Raw genomic sequence first — 19,174 nt, forward strand, 5'->3', positions numbered from 1 at the left:
TGGGGTACTGTTCGACAGGCACTAACTCCATCCTGGGGTACAGCTCCACAGGCACTGACTCCATCCTGGGGTACAGTTCCACAGGCACTAACTCCATCCTGGGGTACTGTTCTACAGGCACTAATTCCATCCTGGGGTACAGTTCAACAGGCACTAACTCCATCCTGGGGTACTGTTCTACAGGCACGAACTCCATTCTCGGGTACAGTTCTAGAGGCACTGACCTCATCCTGGGGTACAGTTCTACAGGCACTAACTCCATCCTGGGGTTCAGTTCTACAGGCACTGACCCCATCCTGGGGTACAGTTCTGCAGGCACAAGTCCATCCTGGGGTACTGTTCTACAGGCATTGACTCCATCCTGGGGTACAGTTGTACAGGCACTGACTCCATCCTGGGGTAATGTTGTACAGGCACTGACACCATCCTGGAGTAATGTTCTACAGGCACTGACTCCATCCTGGGGCACAGTTCTACAGGCACTGACTCCATACTGGGGTACAGTTGCACAGGCACTGACCCCTTCCTGGGGTACAGTGCTAAAGGCACAGACTCCATTCTGGGGTACAGTGTAACAGGCACTAACTCCAAGTTGGGGTACAGTGCTACAGGCACTGACTCCATCCTGGGGTACAGTTCTACAGGCACTGACTCCATCCTGGGGTACAGTGCCAAAGGCAGTAACTCCATCCTGGGGTACAGTTCTACAGGCACTGACTCCATCCTGGGGTACAGTTCAACAGGCGCTGACTTCACTCTGGGTTACTGTTCTACAGGCACTGACTCCAATCTGGGGTATAGTGCGACAGGCACTAACTCCATTCTGGGGTACAGTTCTACAGGCACTAACTCCATTCTGGGGTGCAGTTCAACAGGCACTGATTCCATTCTGGGGTACTGTTCAACAGGCACTGACTCCATCCCGGGGTACAGTTCTACAGGCTCTGACACCATCCTGGAGTAATGTTCTACAGGCACTGACTCCATCCTGGGGTACAGTTCTACAGGCACTGACCCCTTCTTGGGGTACAGTGCTAAAGGCACAGACGCCATTCTGGGGTACAGTGTAACAGGCACTAACTCCAAGTTGGGGTTCAGTGCTACAGGCACTGACTCCATCCTGGGGTACAGTTCTACAGGCACTGACTCCACCCTGGGGTAGAGTGCCACAGGCAGTAACTCCATTCTGGGGTACAGTTCTACAGGCACTGACTCCATCCTGGGGTACAGTTCAACAGGCACTGACTTCACTCTGGGTTACTGTTCTACAGGCACTGACTCCATCCAGGGGTACAGTTCTACAGGCACTAACTCCATTCTGGGGTACTGTTCTACAGGCAATGACTCCAATCTGGGGTATAGTGCGACAGGCACTAACTCCATCGTGGGGTACAGTTCTGCAGGCACTAACTCCATTCTGGGGTACAGTTCAAGAGGTACTGATTCCATTCTGGGGTACTGTTCTGCAGGCACTGACTCCAATCTGGGGGATAGTGCGACAGGCACTAACGCCATTCTGGGGTACAGTTCTACAGGCACTAACTCCATTCTGGGGTACAGTTCAACAGGCACTGATTCCATTCTGGGGTACTGTTCAACAGGCACTGACTCCATTCTGGGGTACTGTTCGACAGGCACTGACTCCAATCTGGGGTATAGTGCAACAGGCACTAACTCCATCATGGGGTACAGTTCTGCAGGCACTAACTCCATTCTGGGGTATAGTTCTACAGGCACTGACTCCATCCTGGGGTACAGTTCTACAGGCACTGACTCCATCCTGGGGGACAGTTCAAAAGGCACTGACTTCATTCTGGGTTACTGTTCTACAGGCAATGACTCCATTCTGGGGTACAGTTCTACAGGCACTAACTCCATCCGGGGTACAGTTCAACAGGCACTGTTTCCATTCTGGGGTACTGTTCAACAGGCACTGACTCCATTCTGGGGTACTGTTCTACAGGCACTGACTCCAATCTGGGGTATAGTGCTACAGGCACTAACTGCATCGTGGGGTACAGTTCTACAGGCACTAACTCCATTCTGGGGTACAGTTCAACAGGTACTGATTCCATTCTGGGGTACAGTTCTATAGGCACTGACTCCATTCTGGGGTACAGTTCTACAGGCACTGACTCCATTCTGGGGTACAGTTCTACAGGTGCTGGGTCCATTCTGGGGGACTGTTCGACAGGCACTGACTCCATTCTGGGGTACAGTTCTACAGGCACTAACTCCATTCTGGGGTACAGTTCTACAGGTGCTGGCTCCAGTCTGGAGTACATTCAACAGGCACTGACTCCATACTGCGGTACAGTTCTAAAGGCACTAACTCCATTCTGGGGTACAGTTCTACAGGTGCTGACTCCATTCTGGGGTACAGTTCCACAGGCACTGACTCCATTCTAGGGTACTGTTCTACAGGCACTGACTCCATTCTGGGGTACAGTTCTCAAGACACTAACTCCATTCTGGGGTACAGTTCTACAGGTTCTGACTCCATTCTGGGGTACTGTTCCACAGGCACTGACTCCATTCTAGGGTACTGTTCTACAGGCACTGACTCCATTCTGGGGTACAGTTCTACAGGTGCTGACTCCATCCTGGGGTACAGTTCTACAGGCACAAACTCCATCCTGGGGTACAGTACTAAAGGCACTGACTCCATCCTGGGGTGCTGTTCGACAGGCACAGACTCCATCCTGGGGTACAATTCGACAGGCACTGACTCCATCCTGGGGTACTGTTCCACAGGCACTGACTCCATCCTGGGGTACAATTCTACAGGCACTGTCTCCATCCTGGGGTGCTGTTCGACAGGCACAGACTCCATCCTGGGGTACAATTCTACAGGCATTGACTCCATCCTGGGGTACTGTTCTACAGGCACTGACTCCATCCTGTGCGACAGGCACTGACTCCATCCTGGGGTACTGTACTACAGGCACAGACTCCATCCTGGGGTACAATTCTACAGGCACTGACTCCATCCTGGGGTACTCTTCTACAGGCACTGACTCCATCCTGGGTTACAGTTCTACAGGCACATACTCAATTCTGGGGTATAGTGCCAGAGGCACTGACTCCATCCTGTGGCACAGTGGTACAGGCACTGACCCCATTCTGGTGTACAGTGCTATAGGCACTTACTCCCTTCTGGGGTTCAGTGTTACAGGCACTGACTCCATCCTGGGGTACAGTGCTGCAGGCACTAACTCCATCCTGGGGTACAGTTCCACAGGCACTGACTCCATCCTGGGGTACAGTTCAGCAGGCACTGAATAAATTCTGGGGTACAGTTCCACAGGCACTGACTCCATCCTGGGGTATAGTTCAACAGGCACTGACACCATTCTGGGGTACAGTTCAACAGGCACTAACTCCAATCTGGGGTACAGTTCTACAAGCACTAACTGCATCCTGGGGTACTGTTCTACAGGCACTAACTCCATCCTGGGGTACAGTTTTATAGGCACTGACTCCATCCTGGGGTACTGTTCCACAGGCACCGACTCCATTCTGGGGGACAGTTCAACAGGCACTGACTCCATCCTGGGGAACAGTTCTAAAGGCACTAACTCCATCCGGGGTACAGTTCAAAAGGCACTGACTCCATCCAGGGGTACAGTTCAACAGGCACTGACTCCATCCTGGGTTACTGTTCTACAGGCACTGATTCCATCCTGGGTACTGTTCAACAGGCACTGACTCCATCCTGGGTTACTGTTCTACAGGCACTGATTCCATCCTGGGTACTGTTCAATAGGCACTGACTCCATCCTCGGGTACAGTTGTACAGGCACTAACTCCATTCGGGGTAAGTTCTACAGGCACTGATTCCATCCTGGGGTACAGTTCTACAGGCACTGACTCCATTCTGGGCTACAGTTCAGCAGGCACTGACTCCATCCTGGGGTACAGTTCTACAGGCACTAACTACATCCTGGGGTACTGTTCTCCAGGTACCAACTCCATCCTGGGGTACCGTTCTCCAGGAACTAACTCTATCCTGGGGTACTGTTCTACAGGCGTTAACTCCATTCTGGGGTACAGTTCTACAGGTGCTGGCTCCATTCTGGGGTACTGTTCTACAGGCACTGACTCCATCCTGGGGTACAGTTCTACAGGCAGAGACTCCATTCTGGGGTACAGTTCTACAGGGGCTGACTCCATTCTGGGATACAGTGCTGCTGGCACTAACTCCATCCTGGGGTAAAGTTCTACAGGCACTGACTCCAGTCTGGGTTACAGAGCTACAGGCACTAACTCCATCCTGGGGTACAGTGCGACAGGCACAAACTCCATCCTGGGGTACTGTTCCACAGGCACTCACTCCATCCTGGGGTACAGTTCTACAGGCAGTAACTACATCCTGGGGTACTGTTCTCCAGGTACTAACTCCATCCTGGGGTACCGTTCTCCAGGAACTAACTCTATCCTGGGGTACTGTTCTACAGGCGTTAACTCCATTCTGGGGTACAGTTCTACAGGTGCTGGCTCCATCCTGGGGTACAGTTATCCAGGCAGAGACTCCATTTTGGGTTGCAGAGCTACAGGCACTAACTCCATCCTGGGGTACAGTGCGACAGGCACTAACTCCATCCTGGGGTACTGTTCCACAGGCACTCACTCCATTCTGGGGTACAGTGCAACAGGCACTAACTCCATCCTGGGGTACAGTTCTACAGGCACTGACTCCATTCTGGGGTACAGTTCTACAGGTGCTGGCTCCATTCTGGGGTACTGTTCAACAGGCAATGACTCCATCCAGGAGTACAGTTCTACAGACACTAACTCCATCCGGGGTACAGTTCAACAGGGACTGATTCCATTCTGGGGTACTGTTCAACAGGCACTGACTCCATTCTGGGGTACTGTTCGACAGGCACTGACTCCAATCTGGGGGATAGTGCGACAGGCACTAACTCCATCCTGGGGTACAGTTCTACAGGCACTGACTCCAGTCTAGGGTACAGTGCTACAGGCACTAACTCCATCCTGGGTTACAGTGCGACAGGGCACTATCTCGATCCTGGGGTACAGTTGCACAGGCACTCACTCCATTCTGGGGTACAGTGCTACAGGCACTAACCCGATCCTGGGGTACAGTTCAAAAGGCACTGACTCCATCCTGGGGTACAGTTCAACAGGCACTGACTCCATCCTGGGTTACTGTTCTACAGGCACTGACTCCATCCTGGATACTGTTCAACAGGCACTGACTCCATCCTCGGGTACAGTTGTACAGGCACTAACTCCATTCGGAGTACAGTTCTACAGGCACTGATTCCATTCTGGGGTACAGTTCTACAGGCACTGACTCCATCCTTGGGTACAGTTCTACAGGCACTGACTACATCCTGGGGTACTGTTCGACAGGCACTAACTCCATCCTGGGGTACAGCTCCACAGGCACTGACTCCATCCTGGGGTACAGTTCCACAGGCACTAACTCCATCCTGGGGTACTGTTCTACAGGCACTAATTCCATCCTGGGGTACAGTTCAACAGGCACTAACTCCATCCTGGGGTACTGTTCTACAGGCACGAACTCCATTCTCGGGTACAGTTCTAGAGGCACTGACCTCATCCTGGGGTACAGTTCTACAGGCACTAACTCCATCCTGGGGTTCAGTTCTACAGGCACTGACCCCATCCTGGGGTACAGTTCTGCAGGCACAAGTCCATCCTGGGGTACTGTTCTACAGGCATTGACTCCATCCTGGGGTACAGTTGTACAGGCACTGACTCCATCCTGGGGTAATGTTGTACAGGCACTGACACCATCCTGGAGTAATGTTCTACAGGCACTGACTCCATCCTGGGGCACAGTTCTACAGGCACTGACTCCATACTGGGGTACAGTTGCACAGGCACTGACCCCTTCCTGGGGTACAGTGCTAAAGGCACAGACTCCATTCTGGGGTACAGTGTAACAGGCACTAACTCCAAGTTGGGGTACAGTGCTACAGGCACTGACTCCATCCTGGGGTACAGTTCTACAGGCACTGACTCCATCCTGGGGTACAGTGCCAAAGGCAGTAACTCCATCCTGGGGTACAGTTCTACAGGCACTGACTCCATCCTGGGGTACAGTTCAACAGGCGCTGACTTCACTCTGGGTTACTGTTCTACAGGCACTGACTCCAATCTGGGGTATAGTGCGACAGGCACTAACTCCATTCTGGGGTACAGTTCTACAGGCACTAACTCCATTCTGGGGTGCAGTTCAACAGGCACTGATTCCATTCTGGGGTACTGTTCAACAGGCACTGACTCCATCCCGGGGTACAGTTCTACAGGCTCTGACACCATCCTGGAGTAATGTTCTACAGGCACTGACTCCATCCTGGGGTACAGTTCTACAGGCACTGACCCCTTCTTGGGGTACAGTGCTAAAGGCACAGACGCCATTCTGGGGTACAGTGTAACAGGCACTAACTCCAAGTTGGGGTTCAGTGCTACAGGCACTGACTCCATCCTGGGGTACAGTTCTACAGGCACTGACTCCACCCTGGGGTAGAGTGCCACAGGCAGTAACTCCATTCTGGGGTACAGTTCTACAGGCACTGACTCCATCCTGGGGTACAGTTCAACAGGCACTGACTTCACTCTGGGTTACTGTTCTACAGGCACTGACTCCATCCAGGGGTACAGTTCTACAGGCACTAACTCCATTCTGGGGTACTGTTCTACAGGCAATGACTCCAATCTGGGGTATAGTGCGACAGGCACTAACTCCATCGTGGGGTACAGTTCTGCAGGCACTAACTCCATTCTGGGGTACAGTTCAAGAGGTACTGATTCCATTCTGGGGTACTGTTCTGCAGGCACTGACTCCAATCTGGGGGATAGTGCGACAGGCACTAACGCCATTCTGGGGTACAGTTCTACAGGCACTAACTCCATTCTGGGGTACAGTTCAACAGGCACTGATTCCATTCTGGGGTACTGTTCAACAGGCACTGACTCCATTCTGGGGTACTGTTCGACAGGCACTGACTCCAATCTGGGGTATAGTGCAACAGGCACTAACTCCATCATGGGGTACAGTTCTGCAGGCACTAACTCCATTCTGGGGTATAGTTCTACAGGCACTGACTCCATCCTGGGGTACAGTTCTACAGGCACTGACTCCATCCTGGGGTACAGTGCCACAGGCACTAACTCCATCCTGGGGTACAGATCTACAGGCACTGACTCCATCCTGCGGTACAGTTCAACAGGCACTGACTTCATTCTGGGTTACTGTTCTGCAGGCACGGACTCCATTGAGGGGTACAGTTCTACAGGCACTAACTCCATCCGGGGTACAGTTCAACAGGCACTGTTTCCATTCTGGGGTACTGTTCAACAGGCACTGACTCCATTCTGGGGTACTGTTCTACAGGCACTGACTCCAATCTGGGGTATAGTGCTACAGGCACTGACTGCATCGTGGGGTACAGTTCTACAGGCACTAACTCCATTCTGGGGTACAGTTCAACAGGTACTGATTCCATTCTGGGGTACAGTTCTATAGGCACTGACTCCATTTTGGGGTACAGTTCTGCAGGCACTGACTCCATTCTGGGGTACGGTTCTACAGGCACTAACTCCATCCTGGGGTGCAGTGCCAAAGGCACTGACTCCAGTCTGGGGTACAGTTCTACAGGTGCTGACTCCATTCTGGGGTACAGTTCTACAGGCACTGACTCCATTCTCGGGTACTGTTCTACAGGCACTGACTCCATTCTGGGGTACAGTTCGAAAGGCACTGACTCCAGTCTGGGGTACAGTTCTACAGGTGCTGACTCCATTCTGGGGTACAGTGCGACAGGCACTAACTCCATCCTGGGGTACAGTTCTACAGGTGCTGGCTCCATTCTGGAGGACTGTTCGACAGGCACTGACTCCGTTCTGGGGTACAGTTCTACAGGCACTGACTCCAGTCTGGGGTACAGTTCTACAGGTGCTGGCTCCATTCTGGGGTACAGTTCCACAGGCACTGACTCCATTCTCGGGTACTGTTCTACAGGCACTGACTCCATTCTGGGGTACAGTTCTAAAGGCACTAACTCCATTCTGGGGTACAGTTCTACAGGTGCTGACTCCATTCTGGGGTACAGTTTCACAGGCACTGACTCCATTCTCGGGTACTGTTCCACAGGCACTGACTCCTTTCTGGGGTACAGTTCTACGGGTGCTGACTCCATCCTGGGGTACAGTTCTACAGGCACAAACTCCATCCTGGGGTACAGTTCTAAAGGCACTGACTCCATCCTGGGGTGCTGTTCGACAGGCACAGACTCCATCCTGGGGTACAATTCGACAGGCACTGACTCCATCCTGGGGTACTGTACTACAGGCACAGACTCCTTCCTGGGGTACAATTCTACAGGCACTGACTTCATTCTGGGTTACTGTTCTGCAGGCATGGACTCCATCCAGGAGTACAGTTCTACAGGCACTGACTCCATCCTGGGGGACAGTTCAAAAGGCACTGACTTCATTCTGGGTTACTGTTCTACAGGCAATGACTCCATTCTGGGGTACAGTTCTACAGGCACTAACTCCATCCGGGGTACAGTTCAACAGGCACTGTTTCCATTCTGGGGTACTGTTCAACAGGCACTGACTCCATTCTGGGGTACTGTTCTACAGGCACTGACTCCAATCTGGGGTATAGTGCTACAGGCACTAACTGCATCGTGGGGTACAGTTCTACAGGCACTAACTCCATTCTGGGGTACAGTTCAACAGGTACTGATTCCATTCTGGGGTACAGTTCTATAGGCACTGACTCCATTCTGGGGTACAGTTCTACAGGCACTGACTCCATTCTGGGGTACAGTTCTACAGGTGCTGGGTCCATTCTGGGGGACTGTTCGACAGGCACTGACTCCATTCTGGGGTACAGTTCTACAGGCACTAACTCCATTCTGGGGTACAGTTCTACAGGTGCTGGCTCCAGTCTGGAGTACATTCAACAGGCACTGACTCCATACTGCGGTACAGTTCTAAAGGCACTAACTCCATTCTGGGGTACAGTTCTACAGGTGCTGACTCCATTCTGGGGTACAGTTCCACAGGCACTGACTCCATTCTAGGGTACTGTTCTACAGGCACTGACTCCATTCTGGGGTACAGTTCTCAAGACACTAACTCCATTCTGGGGTACAGTTCTACAGGTTCTGACTCCATTCTGGGGTACTGTTCCACAGGCACTGACTCCATTCTAGGGTACTGTTCTACAGGCACTGACTCCATTCTGGGGTACAGTTCTACAGGTGCTGACTCCATCCTGGGGTACAGTTCTACAGGCACAAACTCCATCCTGGGGTACAGTACTAAAGGCACTGACTCCATCCTGGGGTGCTGTTCGACAGGCACAGACTCCATCCTGGGGTACAATTCGACAGGCACTGACTCCATCCTGGGGTACTGTTCCACAGGCACTGACTCCATCCTGGGGTACAATTCTACAGGCACTGTCTCCATCCTGGGGTGCTGTTCGACAGGCACAGACTCCATCCTGGGGTACAATTCTACAGGCATTGACTCCATCCTGGGGTACTGTTCTACAGGCACTGACTCCATCCTGTGCGACAGGCACTGACTCCATCCTGGGGTACTGTACTACAGGCACAGACTCCATCCTGGGGTACAATTCTACAGGCACTGACTCCATCCTGGGGTACTCTTCTACAGGCACTGACTCCATCCTGGGTTACAGTTCTACAGGCACATACTCAATTCTGGGGTATAGTGCCAGAGGCACTGACTCCATCCTGTGGCACAGTGGTACAGGCACTGACCCCATTCTGGTGTACAGTGCTATAGGCACTTACTCCCTTCTGGGGTTCAGTGTTACAGGCACTGACTCCATCCTGGGGTACAGTGCTGCAGGCACTAACTCCATCCTGGGGTACAGTTCCACAGGCACTGACTCCATCCTGGGGTACAGTTCAGCAGGCACTGAATAAATTCTGGGGTACAGTTCCACAGGCACTGACTCCATCCTGGGGTATAGTTCAACAGGCACTGACACCATTCTGGGGTACAGTTCAACAGGCACTAACTCCAATCTGGGGTACAGTTCTACAAGCACTAACTGCATCCTGGGGTACTGTTCTACAGGCACTAACTCCATCCTGGGGTACAGTTTTATAGGCACTGACTCCATCCTGGGGTACTGTTCCACAGGCACCGACTCCATTCTGGGGGACAGTTCAACAGGCACTGACTCCATCCTGGGGAACAGTTCTAAAGGCACTAACTCCATCCGGGGTACAGTTCAAAAGGCACTGACTCCATCCAGGGGTACAGTTCAACAGGCACTGACTCCATCCTGGGTTACTGTTCTACAGGCACTGATTCCATCCTGGGTACTGTTCAACAGGCACTGACTCCATCCTGGGTTACTGTTCTACAGGCACTGATTCCATCCTGGGTACTGTTCAATAGGCACTGACTCCATCCTCGGGTACAGTTGTACAGGCACTAACTCCATTCGGGGTAAGTTCTACAGGCACTGATTCCATCCTGGGGTACAGTTCTACAGGCACTGACTCCATTCTGGGCTACAGTTCAGCAGGCACTGACTCCATCCTGGGGTACAGTTCTACAGGCACTAACTACATCCTGGGGTACTGTTCTCCAGGTACCAACTCCATCCTGGGGTACCGTTCTCCAGGAACTAACTCTATCCTGGGGTACTGTTCTACAGGCGTTAACTCCATTCTGGGGTACAGTTCTACAGGTGCTGGCTCCATTCTGGGGTACTGTTCTACAGGCACTGACTCCATCCTGGGGTACAGTTCTACAGGCAGAGACTCCATTCTGGGGTACAGTTCTACAGGGGCTGACTCCATTCTGGGATACAGTGCTGCTGGCACTAACTCCATCCTGGGGTAAAGTTCTACAGGCACTGACTCCAGTCTGGGTTACAGAGCTACAGGCACTAACTCCATCCTGGGGTACAGTGCGACAGGCACAAACTCCATCCTGGGGTACTGTTCCACAGGCACTCACTCCATCCTGGGGTACAGTTCTACAGGCAGTAACTACATCCTGGGGTACTGTTCTCCAGGTACTAACTCCATCCTGGGGTACCGTTCTCCAGGAACTAACTCTATCCTGGGGTACTGTTCTACAGGCGTTAACTCCATTCTGGGGTACAGTTCTACAGGTGCTGGCTCCATCCTGGGGTACAGTTATCCAGGCAGAGACTCCATTTTGGGTTGCAGAGCTACAGGCACTAACTCCATCCTGGGGTACAGTGCGACAGGCACTAACTCCATCCTGGGGTACTGTTCCACAGGCACTCACTCCATTCTGGGGTACAGTGCAACAGGCACTAACTCCATCCTGGGGTACAGTTCTACAGGCACTGACTCCATTCTGGGGTACAGTTCTACAGGTGCTGGCTCCATTCTGGGGTACTGTTCAACAGGCAATGACTCCATCCAGGAGTACAGTTCTACAGACACTAACTCCATCCGGGGTACAGTTCAACAGGGACTGATTCCATTCTGGGGTACTGTTCAACAGGCACTGACTCCATTCTGGGGTACTGTTCGACAGGCACTGACTCCAATCTGGGGGATAGTGCGACAGGCACTAACTCCATCCTGGGGTACAGTTCTACAGGCACTGACTCCAGTCTAGGGTACAGTGCTACAGGCACTAACTCCATCCTGGGTTACAGTGCGACAGGGCACTATCTCGATCCTGGGTACAGTTGCACAGGCACTCACTCCATTCTGGGGTACAGTGCTACAGGCACTAACCCGATCCTGGGGTACAGTTCTACAGGCACTGACTCCATTCTGGGGTACAGTTCTACAGGTGCTGGCTCCATTCTGGGGTACTGTTCAACAGGCACTGACTCCATCCAGGAGTACAGTTCTGCAGGCACTAACTCCATCCGGGGTACAGTTCAACAGGCACTAACTCCAGTCTTGGTTACAGAGCGACAGGCACTAACTCCATCCTGGGGTACAGTGCGACAGGCACAAACTCCATCCTGGGGTACTGTTCCACAGGCACTCACTCCATTCTGGGGTACACTGCAACAGGCACTAACTCGATCCTGGGGTACAGTTCTACAGGCACTAACTCCATCCTGGGGTACAGTTCTACAGGCACTGACTCCATTCTGGGGTACAGTTCTACAGGTGCTGGCTCCATTCTGGGGTACTGTTCTACAGGCACAGACTCCATCCTGGGGTACAATTCTACAGGCACTGACTCCATCCTGGGTTACAGTTCTACAGGCACTTACTCCATTCTGGGGTACAGTGCTAGAGGCACTGACTCCATCCTGCGGCACAGTTGTACAGGCACTGACCCCATTCTGGTGTACAGTGCTATAGGCACTTACTCCCTTCTGGGGTTCAGTGTTATGAGCACTGACTCCATCCTGGGGTACAGTGCTACAGGCACTAACTCCATCCTGGGGTACAGTTCCACAGGCACTGACTCCATCCTGGGGTACAGTTCAGCAGGCACTGATTAAATTCTGGGGTACAGTTCTACAGGCACTGACTCCATCCTGGGGTACAGTTCAACAGGCACTGACTCCATTCTGGGGTACAGTTCTACAAGCACTTACTGCATCCATAAGTACTGTTCTGCAGGCACTGACTCCATCCTGGGGTACTGTTCCACAGGCACCGAACCCATTCTGGGGGACAGTTCAACAGGCACTCACTCCATCCTGGGGAACAGATCTAAAGGCACTAACTCCATCCGGGGTACAGTTCAAAAGGCACTGACTCCATCCTGGGGTACAGTTCAACAGGCACTGACTCCATCCTGGGTTACTGTTCGACAGGCACTGATTCCTTCCTGGGTACTGTTCAACAGGCATTGACTCCATCCTGGGTTACTGTTCTACAGGCACTGATTCCATCCTGGGTACTGTTCAACAGGCAGTGACTCCATCCTTGGGTACAGTTGTACAGGCACTAACTCCATTCGGGGTACAGTTCTACAGGCACTGATTCCATTCTGGGGTACAGTTCTACAGGCACTCAATCCATTCTGGGGTACAGTTCTACAGGCACTGATTCCATTCTGGGCTACAGTTCAGCAGGCACTGACTCCATTCTGGGGTACTGTTCTACAAGTGCTGACTGCATTCTGGGGTACTGTTCTCCAGGCACTAAGTCCATCCTGGGGTACAGCTCCACAGGCACTGACTCCATCCTGGGGTACAGTTCTACAGGCACTAACTACATCCTGGGGGATAGTGCTACAGGCACTAACTCCATCCTGGCGTACAGCTTTATAGGCACTGACTCCATCCTGGGGTACTCTTCCACAGGCACCGATTCCATTCTGGGGGACAGTTCAACAGGCACTGACTCCATCCTGGGGAACAGTTCTAAAGGCACTAACTCCATCCGGGGTACAGTTCAACAGGCACTGACTCCATCCTGGGTTACTGTTCTACAGGCACTGATTCCATCCTGGGGTACAGTTCTACAGGCACTAACTACATCCTGGGGGATAGTGCTACAGGCACTAACTCCATCCTGGGGTACAGTTCCACAGGCACTGACTCCATCCTGGGGTACAGTTCAGCAGGCACTGATTAAATTCTGGGGTACAGTTCTACAGGCACTGACTCCATCCTGGGGTACAGTTCAACAGGCACTGACTCCATTCTGGGGTACAGTTCTACAAGCACTTACTGCATCCATAAGTACTGTTCTGCAGGCACTGACTCCATCCTGGGGTACTGTTCCACAGGCACCGAACCCATTCTGGGGGACAGTTCAACAGGCACTCACTCCATCCTGGGGAACAGTTCTAAAGGCACTAACTCCATCCGGGGTACAGTTCAAAAGGCACTGACTCCATCCTGGGGTACAGTTCAACAGGCACTGACTCCATCCTGGGTTACTGTTCGACAGGCACTGATTCCTTCCTGGGTACTGTTCAACAGGCATTGACTCCATCCTGGGTTACTGTTCTACAGGCACTGATTCCATCCTGGGTACTGTTCAACAGGCAGTGACTCCATCCTTGGGTACAGTTGTACAGGCACTAACTCCATTCGGGGTACAGTTCTACAGGCACTGATTCCATTCTGGGGTACAGTTCTACAGGCACTCAATCCATTCTGGGGTACAGTTCTACAGGCACTGATTCCATTCTGGGCTACAGTTCAGCAGGCACTGACTCCATTCTGGGGTACTGTTCTACAAGTGCTGACTGCATTCTGGGGTACTGTTCTCCAGGCACTAAGTCCATCCTGGGGTACAGCTCCACAGGCACTGACTCCATCCTGGGGTACAGTTCTACAGGCACTAACTACATCCTGGGGGATAGTGCTACAGGCACTAACTCCATCCTGGCGTACAGCTTTATAGGCACTGACTCCATCCTGGGGTACTCTTCCACAGGCACCGATTCCATTCTGGGGGACAGTTCAACAGGCACTGACTCCATCCTGGGGAACAGTTCTAAAGGCACTAACTCCATCCGGGGTACAGTTCAACAGGCACTGACTCCATCCTGGGTTACTGTTCTACAGGCACTGATTCCATCCTGGGGTACAGTTCTACAGGCACTAACTACATCCTGGGGGATAGTGCTACAGGCACTAACTCCATCCTGGGGTACAGTTCTACAGGCACTGACTCCATTATGGGGTACAGTTCTACAGGTGCTGGCTCCATTCTGCAGTACAGTTCTAAAGGCACTAACTCCATCCGGGGTACAGTTCAACAGGCACTGACTCCATCCTGGGTTACTGTTCTACAGGCACTGATTCCATCCTGGGGTACAGTTCTACAGGCACCGACTCCATCCTCGGGTACAGTTGTACAGGCACTAACTCCATTCGGGGTACAGTTCTACAGGCACTGATTCCATTCTGGGGTACAGTTCTACAGGCACTAAATCCATTCTGGGGTACAGTTCTACAGGCACTGACTCCATTCTGGGCTGCAGTTCAGCAGGCACTGACTCCATCCTGGGGTACTGTTCTACAGGTGCTGACTCCATTCTGGGGTACTGTTCTACAGGCACTAACTCCATCCTGGGGGACAGCTCCACAGGCACTGACTCCATCCTGGGGTACAGTTCTACAGGCACTAACTACATCCTGGGGGATAGTGCTACAGGCACTAACTCCATCCTGGGGTACAGTTCTACAGGCACTGACTCCATTATGGGGTACAGTTCTACAGGTGCTGGCTCCATTCTGCAGTACAGTTCTACGGGCACTGACTCCAATCTGGGGTATAGTGCTACAGGCACTAACTCCATCCTGGGGTACAGTTCTACAGGCACTGACTCCATTATGGGGTACAGTTCTACAGGTGCTGACTCCATTCTGGGGTATAGTGCGACAGGCACTGACTCCATTCTGGGGTACCGTTCTGCAGGCACTGACTCCATTATGGGGTACATTTCTACAGGCACTGACTCCATTCTGGGGTACAGTTCTACAGGCACTGACTCCATTCTGGAGCACAGTTCTACAGGCACTGATTCTATCCTGGGGTACAGTTTTACAGGCGCTGACTCCATTATGGGGTACAGTTCTACAGGCACTGACTCCATTCTGGGGTACAGTTCTACAGGCACTGACTCCATTCTGGAGCACAGTTCTGCAGGCACTGATTCTTTCCTGGGGTACAGTTTTACAGGCGCTGACTCCATTCTGGAGTACAGTTCTTCAGGCACTGATTCTATCCTGGGGTCCAGTTCTACAGGCACTGATTCTATCCTGGAGGACAGTTCTACAGGCACTGCTTCTATTTTGGGGTACAGTTCTGCAGGCACTGATTCTATCCTGGGGTACAGTTCTACAGGCACTAATTCTATCCTGGCATATGGTGCTACAGGTAGGAACATTTGGAACAGAAGGAGACCTTTAAACGCCTTGAGCCTGCAGTGTCCTTCAGTTAGATCAAGTCTGATCTGCATCGTGACATCTAGCTTCACAAAAAGCAGGAGAAATCCAACCCTGCCAATTACCGCCCCATCAGTATACTCTCGATCATCAGTAAAGTGATGGAAGAGGTCGACGACTGTGCTATCAAGTCGCACTTTCACAGCAATAATCTGCGCACTGATGCTCAATTTGGGTTCCGCCAGGGCCACTCAGCTTCTGACCTCATTACAGCCTTGGTTCAAACATGGGCAAAAGAGCTGAACTCCAGAGGTGAGACTGCGAGTGACTGCCCTTGACATCAAGGCAGCATTTGACCGAGTATGGCATCAAGGAGACCCAGCAAAATTGGAGTCAATGGGAATCAGGGGGAAAACTCTCCGCTGGCTGTAGTCAAACCAAGTGCAAAGGAAGATGGTTGTGGTTGTTGGACGTCTATCATCTCAGTACCACGACATCGCTGCAGAAGTTCCTCAGGGGAGTGTCCTAGGCACAACCATCTTCAGTTGCTTCATCAATGACCTTCCCTCCATCATAAGATAAAAAGTGGGATTATTTGCTGATGATTGCACAATGTTCAGCATCATTTACGACTCTTTAGATATTGAAGCAGCCCATGCTAAATTCCAGAAAGCATGTTATGGAAGGATAATGCTGGAGCCTATCTTTACTCAGTTTCACATTTATTGTGCAGAAATAAAGGATTACAAACATGTCGCTTATCACTCAAAACCCTCCACCAAGTTTCAGTGAGTGTCTGCTTATAAGTGCTCAAGCAAGACCCCAATTAACACCCTCCACCTGCAAATAATCAAACAATTGATACACAATTAACAGATTAGTAGCTTGTGCCCAGATGCAGCAAAACCTGGACAACATCCAGGCTGGGGCTGATAAGTGGCAAGTAACATTCAGACCACACAAGTGCCTGGCAATGATCGCTGAATCCCCCACTATCAACAGCCTGGGGGTTACCATTGACCAGAAACTGAACTGCAGTAGCCATACAAATGCCGTGGTGACAAGAGCAGGTCAAGGTTAGGAATCCTGAGGCGAGTAACTCACCTCCTGACTCCCCAAAGCCTGTCCACCATCTACAAGGCACAAGTCAGGAGTGTGATGGAATACTCTCCACTTGCCTGAATGAGTGCAGCTCCAACAACACTCAAGAAGCTCGACACCATCTAGGACAAAGCAGCCCACTTGATTGGCACCCCATCGACAAATATTCACTCCCTTCACCACCGACGCACAGTAGCAGCAGTGTGCCATCTACAAGATGCACTGCAGCAACTCACCAAGGCTCCTTTGACAGCACCTTTTAAACCCGCGACCTCTACCAACTAGAAGGACAAGAGCAGCAGATGCATGGGAAAGTTCCCGTCCAAGTCACACACCATCCTGACTTGGAACTACATCACAGCTCCTTCACTGTTGTTGGGTCAAAATCCTGGAACTCCCTTCCTAACAGTACTGTGGGTGTACCTACCCCACATGGACTGCAGCGGTTCAAGAAGGCAGCTCACCACCATCTTCTCAAGGGCAATTAGGGATGGGCAATAAATGCTGGCCGAGCCAGCGCGCCCACATCCCAGGACCAAATGAAAAAAAAGCAGCTTTCACTCCATACACCTTGAAAGCTTCAGTTGTCCCCCAGAATTGACATCCTTTCGGGGGAGAGTGAGGTCCAGATTTCCACCAGCCTTCGTGTAAACACAGTCTCTTGAACACAAACTGCAGATCACTGAGCACAGTGTAAACACAGTCTCTTGAACACAAACTCCAGATCACTGAGCACAGTGTAAACACACTCTCCTGAACACAAACTCCAAATCACTGAGCACAGTGTAAACATACTCTCCTGAACACAAACTCCAGATCACAGAGCACAGTGTAAACACACTCTCCTGAACACAAACTCCAGATCACAGAGCACAGTGTGAACACACTCTCCTGAACACAACCTCCAGATCACTGAGAACAGTGTAAACACACTCTCCTGAACACAAACTCCAGATCACTGAGCACAGTGCAAACACACTCTCCTGAACACAAACTCCAGATCACTGAGCACAGTGTAAACACACTCTCCTGAACACAAACTCCAGATCACAGAGCATAGTCTAAACACACTCTCCTGAACATGAACTCCAGATCACTGAGCACAGTCTTAACACAGTCTCCGGAACACAAACTCCAGATCAGAGAGCACAGTGTAAACACAGTCTCCTGAACACAAACTCCAGATCACTGAGCACAGTGTAAACACACTCTCCTGAACACAAACTCCAGATCACAGAGCACAGTGTAAACACAGTCTCCCGAACACAAACCTCAGACCACTGTGCACAGTGTAAACACACTCTCATGAACACAAACCTCAGATTTCTGAGCACTGTGTAAACACAATCTCCTTAACACAAACACCAGATGATGGAGCCCAGTTTTAGCACAGTCTCCTGAACACAAACCTCAGATTTCTGAGCACAGTGTAAACACACTCTCCTGAACACAAACTGCAGATGACTGAACACAGTGAAAACAGTCTCCTGAACTCCACCCTCAGATCACAGTGCACAGTGCAAACACAGTCTCCTGAACACCAACCTCAGTTGACAGTGCACAGTGTGAACACAGTCTCCTGAACACAAACTGCAGAACACAGAGCACTGTGTAAACACAGTCTCCTGAACACAAACTCCAAATCACGGAGCACAGTGTAAATACAGTCTCCTGAACACAAACCTCAGAACACAGAGCACAGCGTAAACACTCTCTCATTAATACAAACCTCAGATTTCTGAGCACAGTGTAAACACACTCTCCTGAACATAAACCTCAGATCACAGCGCACAGTGTAAACACAGTCTCCTGAACACAAACCTCAGATCACAGAGCACAGTGTAAACACACCCTCCTGAATACAAAATCCAGATCACTGACCACAGTCTTAACACACTCTCCTGAACAGATACTCCAGATCACTGAGCACAGTGTAAACACAGTCTCTTGAACACAAACTACAGATCACTGAGCAGAGTGTCAACACACTCTCCTGAACACAACCTCCAGATCACTGACCACAGTCTTAACACAATCTCCAGAACACAAACTCCAGATCACTGACCACAGTCTTAACACACTCTCCTGAACAGATACTCCAGATCACTGAGCACAGTGGAAACAGTCTCTTGAACACAAACTCCAGATGATGGAGCCCAGGGTTAGCACAGTCTCCTGAACACAAACCTCAGATTTCTGAGCACTGTGTAAACACAATCTCCA

The 19,174-nt window shown here is 51.4% G+C and overlaps 1 protein-coding gene across 1 annotated transcript in view; it reads left to right on the forward strand.

Moving 5' to 3' along the window:
• The window catches only part of LOC137352010 (serine-rich adhesin for platelets-like), a 71,416-nt gene extending 53,077 nt beyond the window's left edge, over positions 1 to 18,339 (forward strand). Inside the window, exons 27-33 of the mRNA XM_068016988.1 lie at positions 8,414 to 8,563; positions 13,145 to 13,393; positions 14,229 to 14,477; positions 14,755 to 14,904; positions 15,018 to 15,267; positions 15,637 to 15,842; positions 18,320 to 18,339. Of these exons, the coding sequence (XP_067873089.1) occupies positions 8,414 to 8,563; positions 13,145 to 13,393; positions 14,229 to 14,477; positions 14,755 to 14,904; positions 15,018 to 15,267; positions 15,637 to 15,842; positions 18,320 to 18,339 (1,274 nt within the window). The remainder of the gene's footprint in view (positions 1 to 8,413; positions 8,564 to 13,144; positions 13,394 to 14,228; positions 14,478 to 14,754; positions 14,905 to 15,017; positions 15,268 to 15,636; positions 15,843 to 18,319) is intronic.
• Positions 18,340 to 19,174: the final 835 nt, after the last annotated feature.

This window comes from Heterodontus francisci, chromosome 37, assembly GCF_036365525.1.
Source record: "Heterodontus francisci isolate sHetFra1 chromosome 37, sHetFra1.hap1, whole genome shotgun sequence".
NCBI classification, from domain to species: Eukaryota; Metazoa; Chordata; class Chondrichthyes; order Heterodontiformes; family Heterodontidae; genus Heterodontus; species Heterodontus francisci.